This window comes from Pantherophis guttatus, chromosome 1 (genome assembly GCF_059756535.1).
Source record: "Pantherophis guttatus breed Tessera chromosome 1, ASM5975653v1, whole genome shotgun sequence".
In the NCBI taxonomy this organism is placed as follows: Eukaryota; Metazoa; Chordata; class Lepidosauria; order Squamata; family Colubridae; genus Pantherophis; species Pantherophis guttatus.
Genome location: NC_142063.1, coordinates 95,655,060 through 95,674,300, shown reverse-complemented (window position 1 = coordinate 95,674,300; position 19,241 = coordinate 95,655,060). Strand labels below are relative to the sequence as shown.

At 35.0% G+C, this 19,241-nt stretch overlaps 1 protein-coding gene across 25 annotated transcripts in view; it reads right to left on the bottom strand.

Annotated features, from left to right (window-relative positions):
• PPFIBP2 (PPFIB scaffold protein 2) overlaps positions 1 to 19,241 on the bottom strand; it is a 133,830-nt gene that overhangs the window by 87,136 nt on the left and 27,453 nt on the right. For all 25 annotated transcript variants that reach the window (XM_087878444.1, XM_034417140.3, XM_087878411.1 and 22 more), the window contains exons 2-3: positions 18,961 to 19,058; positions 2,390 to 2,604 (exon numbers count right to left, since the gene is read on the bottom strand). In XM_087878444.1, the coding sequence (XP_087734570.1) occupies positions 2,390 to 2,604; positions 18,961 to 19,024 (279 nt within the window). In that variant the 5' untranslated portion in view covers positions 19,025 to 19,058. The remainder of the gene's footprint in view (positions 1 to 2,389; positions 2,605 to 18,960; positions 19,059 to 19,241) is intronic.

Genomic DNA, 19,241 nt, shown 5'->3' with positions numbered 1-19,241 from the left:
AAAAAGAAAGTAACTGTTACATATAAAACTTATTTCTAGAGCAAATAAACATTCTGCTAATATCATCTTTTTATTTAATTTCCTACTTGGATACAAAATGGCTTCCGATAACGATACTCTAAAGGCATGACTTGCGAAAGTAATTTAGAGCAAAGTAAAAAAAAAAAAACCCCTAAAATAAAATAAATCATGCAAACATAATTTTAGCTACGTTATTATAAAGCAATGGATTGCTCTTTTGTAGGGAAATATGAAACATTTCAAATTTGAATAATCTTGAATTTTAAATTGGTAGCAAATTGGAAGACTCTGTCAAATATTTCACTGAAGAGAAATTAAATCTGTTGGGTACCCTGCATATGACTCTAAGATAGTTCAGCTGTGCTGTCTCATGTAAACAGACTTTGATTTACAATGTGTCAGTCCTCAAAATACTGTATAAGAGAAAAAAAGTTAATGATGGGGAAAGTGTTAGGAGAGTTTTGCCACTAATTGATTTTACTGGAAAAAAAATCATAAGTGCAACTGCAAAAATCACTGCTCCACCTACCGTATTTTAAAAAAAGTAACCCTGAAATTAATTTCTTAATGGTAATGCAAAGTTAGCAATGTCTATTCTTGGTAATCAGTTCTGAAGCTTCCTAATAATCTCTATCATAAGAAGCTGCTCATATGATTCAGAGCAGATCTTTCAGAACAATACGAAGTTTTTCATCTTGAAGAGATATAAGGGAGCCTTACTTTAGGTCAAGGACAATGTTAAATATAATAAATTAAGATTTTTTATTCTGCTTGACTAAGCTGACATAGGATTTTAAACTGGCCATATTTAAAATGAATATTAAAATACTTTAATTAAAAAAAGAACAGTATATAGTTCATAGTTGATTTATGTTTACATTAGTTGTCTCAATACTACTTTGCATTGTATCATATGCTGAAGATTCATTACACAGTGTTGAAGCAAACCAGTAGAACCAATTCATTTTTGCCTTATCATTTCCTAATGTTATGATTGCCATGAATATATCTGTGCAAGTACTGCAAATGAGCCTAAATATATATCTGAAAATATATTCTCTTTAGACAGTTAATTTAGATCAATTCATCTAATGATAACATGAAGATAGTACGCCAAATATTAAATAGGAAAAAAATGTAGCGTCTCTTTGTGAACAATTTCCTGTACAGGAAACTATTACTAGCTGACAACACATTCATTTCCTTGCAAGCTTATTTCAGAGCAACAAATTAGATGTCAAATGGAATAATACAATTTCCTTTCTCTATACCTATAATTAATATTAGGATGGTCACAAATGAAGCACAGAATTTTTTGGAAGCTAACTCTGCAGAGAGCTAGAGGAAAGTAAAACAACTAATAAAAGAAATAACACAAACTGTATAATTTTAGCTGTATTATTATTAAGTAATGGATTAACCAGAACCAAACCCTTCAGATTTAAAGCTTAAGAGGGTAGAGGTAATATTCAAAGTACAACACAACAAACAAGATATGTACCTTTTAACAATTTTTAAGGAAGTGCACCATGCAGATTAGAAACTCTTCTGTTGTGAAAGTTTGTAAATCTATTCAAAAACTTTTAAGGTGTTTTGAAATCTGCAAGAGTCACAAGTTCTCAGTATTACAGACTTCATTATGAAACAATACAGTACTTCTGTGCTTGAAACTAGAGCCCTTAGCTATCAAACCAGATGCAAGTATTCCAAAGCTGTAATGCACGTTAACTTGATTCAAAGCACAAATACATACTGTATTAACTTTCAGATTTTTTTTGCATACCAAGTTCCCTGTCAATGAGGAGGACAAATTCATGAAACTATTTTTTTTTTAAAAAATATAACCTGCTATTGTTCTGAAAGCAAAAACTGTCTCATAGCTTGCAATAGTTTAAATTTCTATCCACGCTTTTATCCACATAGAACATCGAAGGAACCTCCAAGGTTCCTTCCAACTCTATTATTACTCTATCCATCTATGTATTCTGTTACCACTTTTTTGTAGCAGTCCATCTACAGTAAGTGAAAGTCTCTTAGCAAAGATCTGTTGCTATGTTTGATGCAGTCCTCTGATGAGGACCTTTTCCAGCACTGCTAGTTGAAATCCTAAAACTGGAATCACCTAATACAAATGCAAGGAAAACCACTGTGCTAACCCTTGGCTTTTCAATCAAGTAGTATTGCCTTGTAGTAGTATTTAATCAAGTAGTATTTAATCAAGTACTATACAAAACAACTTTTAAGAAGCTTATTATGGTATATAGCCATTTCTGATATTCAGAACAAAAGTACTGCAGAAACAGGAGTTGACACCCTCCAATAATACAATATATACATTATTATTTTAATTTTTTTTGCTTTTACTTACCAGATGTTCCTCCAGCCAGTCATGTATGCAAGCTACTGTAGCCCCTGGTACTTGGTGCCACAAAGCTTCTTTCTCTTGAGGATCCTTGAGCATTTCCAATGCTAACTTCAAATCTTCCAAGAGGTGCAAAATTTGAAGTGAGCCAAAATATACTGATTGAGCAGGTGACACCATGTCGTAGACACCATTTGTATATTCTGCAGCTGCCTTGGTACCTAAAAAGAAACAACAGAGTTAACAGAGACAGAGAGTTCAATAAAAAGCTGAAGAGACAGATTAAAGAAAGTTGGTTATTTGTTTATATACTGGAAAATCCTTGTGCATTTTATGTGTTAGAAAGCACTCCCCAACTCCTTGATGTAATCTTTATTCTTCTTTTAAGTTCAACTGTATCTCATTTGACTAGGCTTCTTAGAAGATACAATTTACAGCATGCCAACGACAAAAGCTGCAAATACACTGACAAAAAGATGTAAATTACTACATGGTTCTGTTATAAAAGCTTTGACAGATACCCTGTAGGAGACCCTCATGTTTTTAGAACTAGTTCTTTCCAAATTATTTTCTCAATATTTTATAATGCAGTGCATGCAGTATATACATTACACATGAATATAGCTGTCTTTATTCAGTAAACAAAACTTACAAGTTCTATGTTAAAATCAATATTATGAAAACAGACACTATTTTATAGCTATGTTATTTCATGAAAATATATCAATTCACCATCAAATCCACAGTGGCAAAAAAGAGAATCAGTCCATTCCCATTCCCATTCCCATAAGAAATAATCTCACTCATTAAAACAGAAAAATAACAAGGATGCAGAAAAATAACATTAGATAACTAATGGAGTATGTTCAGTTGTGTTATTAAATGCTTTAGCAAACAGCTCTTCTCTTGCTAATACTGCTGTGTTGTAATCTGCCAAACATCTGATTGGCTTGCTAAGAGTCATGGCTCAGGCCTGCTCTCAATCAGAGATTTCTGAAAAATTCCTGAAAATTTAAAAATGGACTCTTGTGAGCTACCACCATATTGATATACCACTGAGTATATCAATCAATTTCCCCAAATAAGCAATACCAATATTTATCAAGTCCTAAGGCAAGATAAAGAGAACCCAATTAAGCAAATGAGTCAGAAACATTATACTTGTTACCATATACCATCAGTGAAACTTGATAGTGGCAGTATCATGGTTTGGGCCTGCTTTGCTACCTCTGGACCAGGACAGCTTGCCATCAGTGATGGAACTATGAATTCTGAACGGTAGCAAATTCTAAATGATTTTCATTTCTGTGAACTAAGCTCAAGGAAAAATGGCTCATGTAACAAAACAACAATCTAAAACACACAAATAGTCAAACCAAAGAATGATTAAAGCAAAAGAAAATTAATGTTAATGTTTTGGAATGGCCAAGTCCTGACCTTAATCCTACAGAAATATTTAGGAAGGACCTGAAGTGGGCAGTTCTTGGAAGGAAGCCCACCAACATCTCTTGAGTTGGAGCTGTTCTGGAAGGAAGAATCAACTAAAATTCTGATGTGTAGGACTGATCACTAGTCATCAGAAACATTTAGTTGCAGTTACTGCTGCCCAACAGTGACATATCAGGTACTATAAAGAAAGGTTCACATGCTTTTGCCACACACAAATATGTAGCTTTGGATCATTTTCCTAATAAATAAATGAACAAATATTATGTTTTTGACTCATTTGTTTAATTGGCTTTTCTTTTTCTAGTTTTAGGATTTATGGGGAAACATTACATTTAGATCATGTTTATGCAAAAATATTAAAAATTAAAAGAGTTCACAAACTTTTAAGCACTCTATATGCAGAAGGAACTTGCTGAAAAAGCAAAGAATTTCATTAATTGGAACATTTTAACTCTGTAAGTTAAAATGAATATTATATTATTTTCCCTGAGTATAACCAGCAGTAATTTTAGTGCAATCATGCCAAGAACAGTGGGACAGTGAGATCATAAAATAAACTAAAATATATATATACATAAATTGGTTACTTGAAATTACTTTGAACAACCATTAGATGTCACTGTCCTTTCAAAGACAAATGAGTGAAAGCATCATATAAATATTTATGACAAAACCAAAAGGTATACCGATATATATTTTACCATGATCAGAACAATACAATTAATTGGGTATTCTTCTTACTAGTGAAATACAAAAGAACCCACCAAAACCTTAACTAAAAAGTAATTATACAGTGAAAAAAGTAAACATATTATTGCATAGTGATTAATTAACAGAAAACAGTTCCATATAATATAGATAACCATATAATCATTTCAATTCTTATATTAATCGAGATGATATTGTAAAAAAAATCATCATCTTCTTATTTTAGAACAATGACTTTTCAAAAATAGATAACAAAGTCTTATCCAGGAAAACTATTTTAATTTAGCAAACCCTGGCTTTTTCATGCATGTAAAACTTGGTTTCTTTGTCAGGGAATTGTTTGGTCCATTGCCAACAAAGTAATTTATTCAAACTTTATTTGTGAAAGATATTAAATGAACAAAAAAAATTTCATCTAACCCTGTTACCAGTACAGGTAGTTTTCACTTAACAACTGCCCTGTTTATCAACCACTCAAAGTTACAACAGCACTGAAAAAGTAACTTCACGACTTCCGGCGGTGACGTCATCGTGTTAGGGGCGAAAGGAACGGCTCTCCGTTCTTCAAGTCCCTAATATCGCCGATCTAGGAGCCGATTTAGGCACTATTGACCTCGGATAGGTCAATAGAAAAAAGGGGAAATTCCGAGGACCTCGGGGAGGACAGCAATCCCCCCGAAGGTTCAGGAAATCCCCCTTAATCCTGATCGGGGAAAAACCAGCCACCCGGCTGGCCAGAAACGTTGACAGCTGACTAAGAGGGAAGCGAAAATCAAATAAAGAAGACTTCGGTGGAAAGATCGGGAAAGAAAAAAGTTCAAAAGGTATATTTACAACCCATAACGGGAAATTCGAAGGCGGAAGAAGTTAAAACTCCAACTAAGAAGCTAGATAGCGGCGACTGAGAAATAAGCGGAGACGGCTTCCATTTTGACAGTGACAACGCACAATTTAGCAGCCGGCGAAAGCGGAGGAAATTTAGGAGGAGAAAGCGAGCCCAGATAAGCTTTGGATTTCGAATATACAGCCACAGAGGAGAGACGGAATTTAAGGAGAGAAAGGGGGTTAATTTGACAGACTTTGTGGAAGCGATAATGAGACATTTTACAAACATTTGATATTGGAAGAGAGAGCGCCAGGAAAACTTCGTTTAAAGTGGAGATCAGTGTCTTTTGGAGATAAACTAAACTAGTTTAAGCAGAATATTTTTCTTGGGACTCTTGGACTTTTGGACCTTGGAGATTTAGAGGTTTGGACCTAAGCTTCGGGATTTGGATTACTCTACCCTTTACTCCTTTTCTCTCTCTGCTGAAAGGTGGACACTTGGGGGTTTTTGAAGCTTTGGTGGACATTGGACACTCAATCTAAAAATATTTGGACATTGGATACTGGACTTTGAACTTTGGACTTTGAACAATAAATAAGAAATAAGAAAGATACAAATTTGGGAAGAAGAGAGAGAGAAGAGAGTGATCCAGAAAAAAAAGAAGAAGAAGAATCAACTGTAAAGTATAATTAATTGTATTAAAAGCTGATAACAAATTAGTGATTAAGAACTATAGAAGGCATTAATATTAAATGTATTGTTTGTGAAATCTATATAATCTTATATATTATATAATATATACTATATATATAACTGTTAATTTAATTTTATATTTACTCTTAATATATAACTATATTTATCTTAGTGCTATATTTTATCTTGGTAGTTAAATATTATATCTCTCTACATGTCTAGCTTTGAAAACTATATCAGACAGATTAATTGATTTTAGGATTGAAATTAAGGTAATTGATTTGATAAATACTAATTAATAGTACTTAACAATTAATTTAAATAAGATTGTAAATAACCAAATATAAGGATAGTTAACTGATGAATTGCTGAAGTATTAGACTTTTCCCTCGCTTCCCCCCCCCTTATATTCTACCCCTATGCTTAGAGAGTAATACAGACTAGACAGTTATTATGAATTGAAGATCTCTGTAAAATATCGAAAAAGGGAAAATAGAACTTATAGATAAATTTACATACAGATAGTGATAGTGTGACAGGGGAACCTATCCTAGTTGCTTATTTTCTTGGGATTACCGGGACTATTGAAAGCCACTAACCATACAAAAATCCCAAAAGAAATAGAACAACCTAAATAGAAATCAGTATATGAGATTCTGGGAGAAGGTATTAAAAGAAATACAAATGGCAATTACAAGCTCAACAACAATCTCTAAGCTAAGTAAGAAAATACCATCAAGCCAGATGATACTTACGGCCTCCCCAATACAACAAAAAATAGCTGAAACCACGGAAAAGGATAAAGCAGTTCCCACCCTTAGTATGCCAAACATTCATTCCATATTAACGACGATCCAGGAAGGAATGAATAAAATGCAAGAGACTATGGCCTATAACCATGAGGAGACAAGGAAAAATCATGAGGAACTAAGGATGGATGTGGGAGAGATAAAGGATAATATTAGGAACATGGACGAGAAGATAGGAAAGATACAACATAAAATGGAGGAAAATGAACAGAGGATTTGTAAGGTGGAGGAGAGAATAGAATATACAAATAAGAAAATGGAGAGGATGGAATATGACCAAGCAGCTACAAATAAGGATCTAGAGGACACGGTATCATATCTTGAGATGGAGAAGGCATCCTTCTACTTAAGGTTCCAGAATGTAGAAGAGCAAAAGGAGGACGACTTAGGGGAAATCATGACTGAGATACTCTCTGAAGTGACCCAGAGGAAAAAGGAAGAGATTCGAAGTGGAATAGACGAAATCTATAGAGTCCACACGAACTACGCCCGGAGAAATAAACTGCCAAAGGAAATACATATCAGATTTACAAAAAAATCCTTAAAAGAAGAGATCTATAGGAAGATGAGAGAGGATACAGCTATGTATAAGGGAAGAGAAATTTTAACCCTCAAACAGATACCAAAAAGGACGAGGGACCAAAGAAGGAACTACAACTTCTTAACGGCAGAATTAAATAAATTTAAAATAAAGTTCCGCTGGCTAATACCGGAGGGTTTACTAATTTCCTGGGAAGACAAAAAATACAGAATTGATAACGTAGGAAAAGCACAGGACTTCTTTGATCAACACTTCGCGCTGGAGGAGGAGCAAGAGAGCAGAAAAGAAGAGGGTCCTAAGAGGCAAGAGGAACGGCGGACAGAGAAAGAAGGAAGAGACCAAGAAGAGGGGAGAAGATTGGAAAGAGAAAGAATGGAGAGAGAGGGAGCGAGGGAAAAGACGCAAATGATACTTAGAAACAACAAAAGATTGCAATCAACGGATAAATAAATAAAGAGAGATGGAAAAAGAGCTAAAACTCATCTCAATCAACATAAACGGACTTAATTCACCAGCAAAAAGAAAACACACATTCACAAAACTTCAAAAATTAGAAATGGATATTATAACACTCCAAGAGGTACATATTAAAAGACAGCATCAAAAACTATTGGATAATCAAAGATTAGGAAGACTATATGCAGCGCTTGGAGACCAAAAAAAGAGAGGAGTCGTAATATATGTGAAGAAATACCTAAAAACAAAACAAATATATGCAGACACAGAAGGACGTTTCTTAATAATAGAAATACAAACAGAATCCAAAACAATACTATTAATATCTATATATGCACCCAACGCAAATCAAAATGATTTTTTCAAAAAGCTACACAATATAATTAAAGACCTGGAGTACGAAGCTATCTGTACGGTAGGAGACTTCAACGCAATCACGGACATAGAAAAAGATTACCGAAGTACCAAACAAAGTAAAACCAGAAAGAAAACTCTACCGGAATCCTTCAAGGATATGATCAATGAACTACACCTGCATGATGTATGGAGAGAGGCAAACATGCAAACGAAACAATACACATATTATTCAAACCCACATCAGTCATGGTCTAGGATCGACATGGCCTGGATGACTTCAGACCTCAGAGAGGAGGTAAAAGATATCGAAATAGCAGCGAACACCTGGGCAGATCATAACCCCATTAGAATAATATGGAAGGGACATCGAAAGCAAAGGAGGTGGATGATGGACATGGGAATAATAAAGGATAAGGAATATATACAGATGATCGAGGTTCAAGGTTCTGGTTACCACCTTTAAAGCGCTCCATGGCTTGGGACCTGGTTACTTACGGGACCGCCTACTACCATCAACAGCCTCCCACCGACCAGTACGCTCCCACAGAGAGGGGCTCCTCCAGGTGCCGTCGGCCAAACAATGTCGGCTGTCGGCCCCTAGGGGGAGAGCCTTCTCTGTGGGGGCACCGACGATCTGGAATGAGCTCCCCCCAGAGATACGGAGGATTCCGGATCTGCGCACCTTCCGCCGCGAGTTGAAGACGCTTTTGTTTCATCAAGCTGGCCTCGCCTAAATCTCCTCCCTTCTAAAGTGTAAATTCTAAATTTTTAATGGATTTTAAAATATGGGTATTTTAAATTGGGTATTAATTCAGCCAAATTTATTTAATTCATTTTATTCGATTTTAAATTTTGTATATCTATGTGTTTTATTTCATGGCTGTGCACCGCCCTGAGTCCTTCGGGAGTAGGGCGGTATAGAAATTCAATAAATAATAATAATAATAATAATCGAGAAAGAGGTTAAAATGTTCCTACAAATAAACACTAAAGAACAGACATCACTTCAAAATCTTTGGGACACAATTAAAGCATATATAAGAGGTCTTACAATCGCGTATATGGCAAAAAAAAACAAAGAGAAACATCAGTCAAGGAATAAGTTGTTAGAAGAACTCAGAACATATGAATTAGAATTGCAGAAGGACCCCCAAAACAAAACAATAAAAGCAAAATTAAACCTTACTAAACACAGAATCAATCTGACTACCCAGACAGAAATCGTACAGAAAATTAAATTAGCAAAGCAGAAACACTTTGAGCATGCAAACAAAACGGGGCGCTGGTTAGCGTATAAATTGAAAAAAGAAAAAGAAAGGAGAACAATATTTCAATTGCAAGACGAAACAGGACAAATATATCATACCAATCTAGACAAAAAACGTATAGTTAAAGATTTCTTTCAAAGTCTCTACAAGGGAGAAGAGATTCGGGAGGAAGACATTAAGGAATACTTATGTAAAACAAACATCGTAAAATTAGAGAAGTCCCATAGAGAAGTATTAAATAGACCAATTACGATGTCTGAGCTGGTGGAAGCAAGGAAAAAGCAAAAAAACAACAAAGTCCCAGGCCCGGATGGGATACCAACGGAGTTTTATAAGAACTGTCAAAATGCAATGGATGAACTGTTACTCCTGGTTCTCAACGATGCATTATTAGAGGCAGAAACTCCCAAATCCTGGACTGAAACCATCATTACACTTATCCCTAAAGAAGACACAGACCCCACACAAATTAAAAATTATAGGCCGATTTCACTGCTTAATGTAGATTATAAACTCTTCATGTTGGTCATAACGCAAAGACTGAAAGCAATTATTCATAAATACATACATACGGATCAGAACGGTTTTGTCCCAAGAAGACAGATCAAAAACAACATAAGAACAATTATTAACGTCCTGGAACATTACGAGAAAAGAAACGATAAACAAGCAGCCCTACTTTTCCTAGACGCACAAAAGGCCTTTGATAATTTAAACTGGAACTTCCTCATATCGCAATTAGAAATTATGGACTTTGGCGCTAAATTTTTACAAATGATTAGAAAAATATATTCCCACCAAACGGCCAAAATTATGATTAACGGAGATATGACTGAAAACCTAGATATACAAAAAGGAGTGAGACAAGGCTGCCCCTTATCCCCACTATTGTTCATAATCTCTTTGGAAATATTATTAAATGAAGTCAGGAAAGACCCCGAAATAAAAGGTTTGAGAATACGGAAAGAGGAGTACAAATTGCAAGCCTTTGCTGATGACGTGGTGTTTATAATGGAGCAACCGGAAACAACAGGAGCCAAACTTTTAGCGAGGATAGAGGAATATGGAAGAGTTGCAGGGCTTAAAATTAACAAACAAAAAACTAAAGTATTAACAAAGAACTTGACAAAGGTACAAGAGATACAACTAGAAGACAAATTAGGAATACAAATTGTAAAGAGAATAAAGTATTTAGGAATCTGGCTTACTGCCAAAGCAATAACAATCAGAGAAGACAATTACAATAAATTAATGAAACAAATTAGAAAAGACCTGGAAACGTGGAATAAATTACAACTGTCACTCCTAGGGAAAATTGCATCCATAAAAATGAACATACTCCCTAGATTACTCTACCTTTTCCAAGTAGCCCCAATCTGGCCAGGAAAGAATTTCTTTAAGGACCTCACTAAAATAACAACAAAATTTATTTGGAATGGGAAAAGGGCCAGAATTAAAATAAAATGTATGCAAGATACCCGAGAAAAAGGAGGCCTGGGCCTACCGGACTGGGAGCTATATTATAAAGCAGCGTCGCTAAACTGGATAAGGGACTGGATAGATCTTAAGAATAAAAGAATGTTATCACTAGAAGGCTTTGATCTACAACGCGGATGGCATGCCTTTCTCTGGGAGGGAAAGGATAAGCACCATGGGTATTTTCAGCAACATATCATTAGAGAAGCATTGTACAAATCATGGCAAGAGGTTAGGAAACACTACACCAAGATCCCACGATGGCTATCGACAATGGAAGCACAAATATACCCCAATGCCATGGATATAGCGAAAATGAGGACTTATAAAGAACTACTGAACAGTGAAGGAGAATTACAAACAAGACAAGAATTACAAAATCAGGGTATAGACATTGATTGGTGGCCATACATGCCAATAGAATCAAGATACAAAACGGATCGGGCACAATTCGGATTCCAAAATGAACCAAATGAATTGGATAAAATATTACAAAGTCCAGATGAGAAAATGATTACCAAAATTTATAAGTACCTACTACAATACAAATTGGAAGAGGAGGTTGTCAAAGAAAGCATGATAACATGGGCCCAAAACATAGGGTATACTATTGAATTGGATAAGTGGGAGAATTTGTGGAAGATAAACTATAAGATGACACTGTCCATACCCTACAAAGAAAACCTTTACAAAATGTTCTACCGATGGCACCTCCCACCGGCGCGTCTAGCCAAGATGTTCCCAAATACATCTTCGATGTGTTGGAAATGTAAATCACAGAAAGGGACATACTACCATCTCTGGTGGCTATGCCGAAGGGCAAAACAATACTGGCAACAAATTAAAACAATGATTGAAGAAATTACGAAACAAAAACTTGAAATGAGACCGGAAACCTTTTTATTGGGAATCATCACAGCAAATTATACCAAAGAAATAAAATATCTAATCATTCATATCCTCACAGCAGCACGTATACTCTTTGCCCAACATTGGAAATCTGAACAGTTACCTACAGAAGACAAAATAATAACTAAAATTACAGAATGTGCAGAATTAGATAAGCTTACAAAAGAAATACAAGAGAAGGATGATACTGATTATTATTTAGTATGGCAAAAATGGTACGGCTGGCTGGAGGCAAAAATAGGAATACAAAGATAGTTTATGACTAATCAATAGAAATGTATAGAAGTAAATAAGGAATCAATTATATATATATATATATAACCGAGTAAATAGATGATTATAGACATTAATATAAATACAAAAATGGAAAATACTCCACCGTTATAGTAACTTCTAAGAGTCAGTCATTGGACTGAATCGATGTTTGTTAGTTTTGTATGTTATTTTATGTATTTATGTTGGTTTTGTTTTTTCTTTTTATTATTAATAAAAATTAAAAAAGAAAAAAGAAAAAGTAACTTCACTACTGATCCTCACATTTACGACTGTCACAGCATTCAATCATGTAATTACGATTAAGGAGATTTGCAGCTGGAGGGTGTTTATAACTCTTGCAGTGTCCCATAATCACTCAATCACTATTTCTATGCTTCACAGCTGGCGTCCAATAAGCTGAGTCCATGAAGAAATCTGCAGTAAAAGTGCAAGTCATGGTTACATGATGTTTCGCTTAATGACCATGTGAGGCAGATGTGAGGTAAGTTACTGCAGTCAGGCGATGTCTCAATTAGTAACAGTGACACTTAGCTATTGAGTTACCAGCTCCAATTGTGGTTGTTAAGTGAGGACTATCTATAATAATCAATCAACCAGATTCCTATGGAAAACTGACAGTGAGATAGAAAGGCAGTAGTGCTATCGTCAGCAGCTACACAAAACTTGGACAGGTATTTTTCTCGTATGGAAATAGGAGAACATATGGAACCTCGGTGCCATGTGAAATTCACAGAAGAGAAAGGGATATGTGTCATTCACTTCTTCTCAATCAAGAAAATTATGTCAATTAACAACCTGTGGGTACTTATTATCTATCTCCACTACATATTTTTAATTGGAAAATACCAATCAATTCAGATAATAATGATCTTCAAGTCAAAACATATGTTTCAACCTTTGTAAAAACTTTTATTTACAATATTCATAGGACAATTTTCATTTAATTATACCTATTTAATTACTGTCCCAAAGGTGCTTTTTCAAAAGGCAACAAAAGACATTGTTTTTCCTTAAGGACACTTCACTTCTCATCCAAGAAGTGACTGAATGGTGGAAGATGGAAGGATTTATATTCCTTGCAGTCATTTATAAATCCTAATATAAATTCTTCCATCCTCCACCATTCAGTCAGAATTGAAGAAGCTTTTTGGATGAGAACATCTTCAAGGAAAAACATAGTCCATCTGCCTTTGAAAAAGCACCTTTGGTTCATCCATTTGTCTTTTACTGAGCCAATAGTTATGACTTTCCCTGAATGGCTGGACTGCTAATTGCTCCTTGCATTGAAGGAGAAAACTATTATCCAGTGTTGTCAGTTTGAGAGGGGTAGCTCTATCCTTATTTGCCTGAAAGTTCATTTTATTTAGAAGAGTTGAAAAGTTGAAAACTGACATTTATAAAATTCTCCAAGAGAGCTTTTCTTGGGGGTGGGGTGGGGGGAGTTTAGGGGGAGGAGTACAGAAAAATAGGCCCAGCACAGGATGGAAGAAACATAATCTTGCATCCATCTTCTAATCACAAACAGATGCTGTGTTATTTTTAAGCTAAATTGCTGCAGCAGTTGCTCTACTAGTCCTTTCACTTTCTGTCTGGAAAGAAAAAAAAACAATAAGAAAACAGGAGTCTGGCCACAGAAGGATTCAGCTTGTACCTCTATTCCCTCTCCCAAATATATGTAGAAATGCCTATTTTTAACTCAGCATTTCCCATTTAACTAACTAAGCATGAAGAGAGATCTGAAAATGAATCCTCCAATTTCACGTTAACTTAAATTTATACTTGTGCTTATGTAGCCTGAAAGATACACAAATTAAGCGCATTACACACATTAGAAAGAAAAAAAATGTAAATAAATACAAAAGAGCAACGCAAAAACATACTGTTTTCATCTTCTTTTCTCTTTCAAGTTTAAATCTATAAAATGTTCTCACTATTTAAAAAGCTATAACCTCTACTGCATGTTGACTGCACCCTAGTTTGTGCTCTCTCTTGCATTTACTTATACGGTTTCTTTAATGTTGATTGCAAGCTGCCCAGACTGAGATGGATGGCTACAGAAATTGAACAAACAAAAAAAGTGTTCAGTTAAAAGAAATGCACACACAAACCTAAAAATCAAGTGAAATGCCCTTACTACAAACAAATACTTCTACCGCAAGATCTACTACTCACTGGCATAACAGTGTCAATTGTTAGATAAGATTGAACGTTTAATGAAAAAAACATTTTCTAAGTGTCAGAAAAATAGCATTTATAAAGAGTGTTTTATGTCTGTGCGTTTGCATGTGTGTGGAATCTTTGTAATACAATGTAGCTCCTTCTAAGACTCTGCATGACCTCTTATTTTTAATCTGAAATTAAAGCAGGGGTGAAATGCTCCCGGTTCGGACCGGATCGCCCGATCCGGTAGCGATGGCGGCAGGTGGTTCAGAGAACCGGTAGCAAAAATCCCTGTCCCCCCCCCATGCCCAGCTGAGCCGCGCAATCATCAGAGGCTGTTTTTTTTACTTTTAAAAGCATTTTTTCCTGCAACCTCTTCGGCCGAAAAAATGCTTTTAAAAATATTTTTTTAAAAAGCCTCTGATGATCGCGGGGCTCAGTGGGATCATCAGAGGCTTTTAAAAGCATTTTTTTCTGCAACCTCTTCAGCCGAAGAGGTTGTAGGAAAAAAAAATGCCTTTAAAAGCTGAGGTGCCTGATCGTCAGAGACTTCTAAAAGCATTTTTTTCTGCAACCTCTTAAGGTTGTAGAAAAAATGCTTCTAAAAGTAAAAAAAAAAAAAAAAGTTGGCCATGCCCACCCAGTCACATTATCCCCCCCCCCACCAAGCTACGCCCACAGAACCGGTAGTAACAAATTTTACATTTCACCACTGAATTAAAGCAATTGGCTTGTTATATTGAACCATCAGCAGACAACCTAATTCTAATGAGATATTTGTAAATGTGGAATTTCAACTATTGCTTAAATTTCTTTAAATACATGTGAATAATTATATCAAAAAGACTTTTTTTTCTTTATGAGGATAATATCTTTGATTTTTATTCATCTAAATTGCAATAATCATATGACTGATGTTTTAACATTTCCATCTTTATTGTTTTATTGTTGGGCACATATATTTGGTTTGAAATTCTTTATAGAATACAAATAGATTAAGCAAAATAACTATTATGAGCATAGTTATAAACTTACTATTGGTCACTTTGATATTATGGTAGAGGCTTGACCTTGTTTTTTTAACCATACCTTCATTGTAATTAATATATCAAAAGTCACACTGACATTTGGAGATGTTAAGACAAAAGAATGATATTGACCCTTATTCACCTGAACAACTGGATAACTTCAGTTTGAAATTAACAGGTTATTTTTTTTAGGGGTGGTGGTGGAATTGTCTTGGACTGTAGTATATAAATGTTTTAAATCAGATTATAGCCAATGTAGTTTTTAAACTGAGTTATTGCAATTTAGACTATATATATAGTATAAAACAGCAAAAAAGCAAAATAAATAATTAAATCCCTACTTTTAGTTAAAAATAATATTTCACATTTTGGTCCAGATGCTTCAGCAGTATCTAGAACTCCTAAATAACTATCAGTATTGGAATGTGTTTTGGATAATGGTAAGGCTGAAGCATCTTTTAAAAATACACTAATTCATCTTAGTCACATTATAGATAAGTGGCTAAGGATCTTAAATACTGTTCAGTATACTTCTTCAGTCAATAATCTGTTTGTTTTCTCTCCATTTTCTTTATTCTCTTAATTTTTTATAATAAGGTAGGATATAAGTTATTAAAGGCATCTTAAAAACATTATAGCTTTTCAATGAAGATAGCTGTAAAAACTTCACAAATTAAATGAAAAACAGCAAGGGATGCTAAAATGATTTCTCTTCTGAATTCAAAATATCAACACCATGCCTCTTTCCTAGTATTGAATTTTCAAATTTCTAACACTTTCACTTTACAATCAATATGCGACATCTAGAACCCTGGTGGCACGGTGGTTAAGTGCAGTACTGCAGGCAAATTCTTCCCACAGCCTGGAGTTTGATCCTGATGGAGCTCAAGGTTGATTCAGCATTGCATCCTTCTGAGGTTGATAAAATGAGGATTCAGATTGTCGGGGGCAATATGCAAATAATGCTTTTATACTGTAAACTGCCCAGAGAAGGCTGTAAAGTGCTATGGGGCAGTATGTAAGCCTAAATGCTATTGCTATCTAAATTCACCTAAAATTGATAATGCTCAATTAAATTGTATAAAAGCAGAAAAGAAAAGTTCAAGTGGCATGAAAGAAACGAAGCCTCAGAAATAAAATATGCATTTTTAAATCAGTTTCTTTGAATGCCTAAGAAATTAAAACAAAATGAAGAACCCAGCTGTCTCAGATTCATAACAGCTATTGATCTAGTTACTAGTTTGGGCAAATTAATTTGTGTTTCAGTTATAATTAAAATAATAAGGACTGAAGTAGCATAATGTTTGTCAGATACTTCTGATTAGAAAATCCTGGATTTAGTATTCCCATAATAGAAAATGGATGCAGATGCAATAAACTATATTAAAGCAGACCTTTCTATCCCTTGTAAAAGTATAATTAGCCCTGCCTTAAGTATAAAGGACCATGTCCTTATTACAGTATAAATAAAAAATAAATTTGTTATGGAATTTGTGTAGGGATGTTGTGTATTATATTACTGTTCCAATGTTAGATTTTATTAAGCAGTTAAAACATGTTTATATTAATAAATTTTCAGCAAAATTACTGAGTCTTAGGAACAGTTTTAAGATTGCAAAATCAAGTGGCATTCTTAGAAAAGGAAATGGCATGATTATCAGACAATTCCCTGGACAAGAGCTTGCAGGTTTTTTTCCAAGATTTTGAAAGCAGTTTGCCATTGTCTTCTTCTTCCTAGCCTAAGAGAGTACTGGTCAAGGTGCGACTAGAATTCACAGTCTCCCAGTTTCTAGGCTAGTGCCTTAACTATTAAACCATATTCTGACACCGCCCTGAGTCCTTCGGGAGAGGGGCGGTATAGAAATAAAATTATCTATCTATCTATCTATCTATCTATCTATCTATCTATCTATCTATCTATCTATCTATCTACCTACCTACCTACCTACCTACCTACCTACCTACCTACCTACCTACCTACCTACCTACCTACCTACCTACCTATGCTAGAGAGAAGTTCCCTGAGGATGGGCTCCAGCACAAATCCAGAAGCTCAGCAGACTAAACCTCTGGTCCCGGTGACCAACCCAGACTCGATCTGCAACATTATTCTGGGACATTATCTTGGGAAGTCTATTTGCCTTCAGTCGCCTTAACCATTACATCAAACTGGCTCTTGCTATAGCTTAGGGCATCCTAACCCTAATCTGCTTCTTTACAAATGGAAACTGGAATGATAGAAAATATTTTGAAGTGGGACTGTCAGAAAGCTAGCTGTTCCACTTTTTGATAAATTATTATCTTGTGAATGATAGTAGCAGTCATTTTATGGCTAAGCCTCCCATTTTGAGTTAGCACACGAAAAATACAGGCTCAGTCAGGCTCAATTGCACTAAAGGATAGTGGAGGCTTACAAACAGAATGGAAGGAAGCTCCTCTCTGTTACTTGTTATTTCAAATAGCTTCTGTGAGAATTTTATGGGTTTCTGCAAGAGACTAAGGCAGGAAAATGTTCACTTGCATGCAGCCAACTTTCCATCATTCAAGCTTTGCTTTTTGATCAGGGATTTCAGGATTTCTTTTTTTTTTAACTAACAGGTTCGACAGCCTAAAAATTCCTGTGAATAGCACCCCAATTATTTCCAGTCTTCTCCATGAAGAAAAAGAAAAGATGCCACCACTTTAGGCAATTATTATTTAGACAAACGTGAAACAGAGGTATCTTTTTTTCAGTCTCACACAAAAGCTTGCAGCCTTCTTTAATGACAGATGTTGCATTAGGAAGCACTTTTAAATTACTTCTGCAGCACAGACAGCTCTGGTATTTATAGAAAGCTTCAAGATTCTCCTTGTTTCAAAGAAACCTCTGATTCAACTTTATCAGCTTTGTTATACACACTAAGAGCTATAAGATGCAATTGGTTGCTTTGGGGATTCTTTATGACTAGGGAGGGACTAACTTAACTGAGCAATTTTCAGTTCCTGCACTTGAAAAGAACAGAAAGTCCTAGTTATCCACCAGACTTAAAAAGGGTGGAAAGAGAAAGAGGAGTTTGTTATGACTTTGAAAGTGATACTTTACAAACCACTATTTTCTGTTGTTTTCACAATTTTTTCTTTGCCTGAAGCTGAAGCCTTAACACTTGGAGGGTTTTTTTCTTACAACATATATTTCAATACCATATAAAGATAACATCCTTTTTCTTGGTATTTGTATGCTAAAATAATTAATATCCTTAGCTTATAATCACGTATAACCTTATTCTAATGTTAAATGACCGCATCACTAAAAATGTCCTGTCTGTCCCTTTATTTGTGGGTGTGTTAAATTTTACACTTTCCTTGACCATTTTATCCCTATAAACTCAATCTTGGTTGCCACAATAGACTTTTTACAAAACAAAGTACATTCTGCTCTCCAGGAAATTGACCTTGATCTGTTTAAAAATACTCAGCAGAAAGAACTATTGTGGTCAATAACTTGAGAAAGCTTGAATAGTCAAACGTAAATGAAAATTCATCTGGATCGTTCATCTTTCATTATCATACTTACAAAAGAGATTTTATGGCAGATATAGTATTAGTAGCGTTGTTTTTTTAAAAAATACACTCCCACAATACCTGCAATGATATCATCCATTTGTTCTAGAGCAGCTTCAAGCATGTGACTAGCATCGGAAGTCATCTTTTGTGGTTTACTTGGATCTTGTTTTCTTGGTCTAAAAGGGGGAAAAAAAGAGGTAATGCTTAGTTACTTGTTTGTTTGATTTCTATAGCTTCGCGTCTCAATAGGTGACTCAGGGCGGCATAGATCTGTTGGAAGTTAAAACCCACCCCTCTCCTAGAAAAATGAAATATTTTAGGATATAGTAAAAAGGCAGAATATTTCTCCCCTAAAAGGG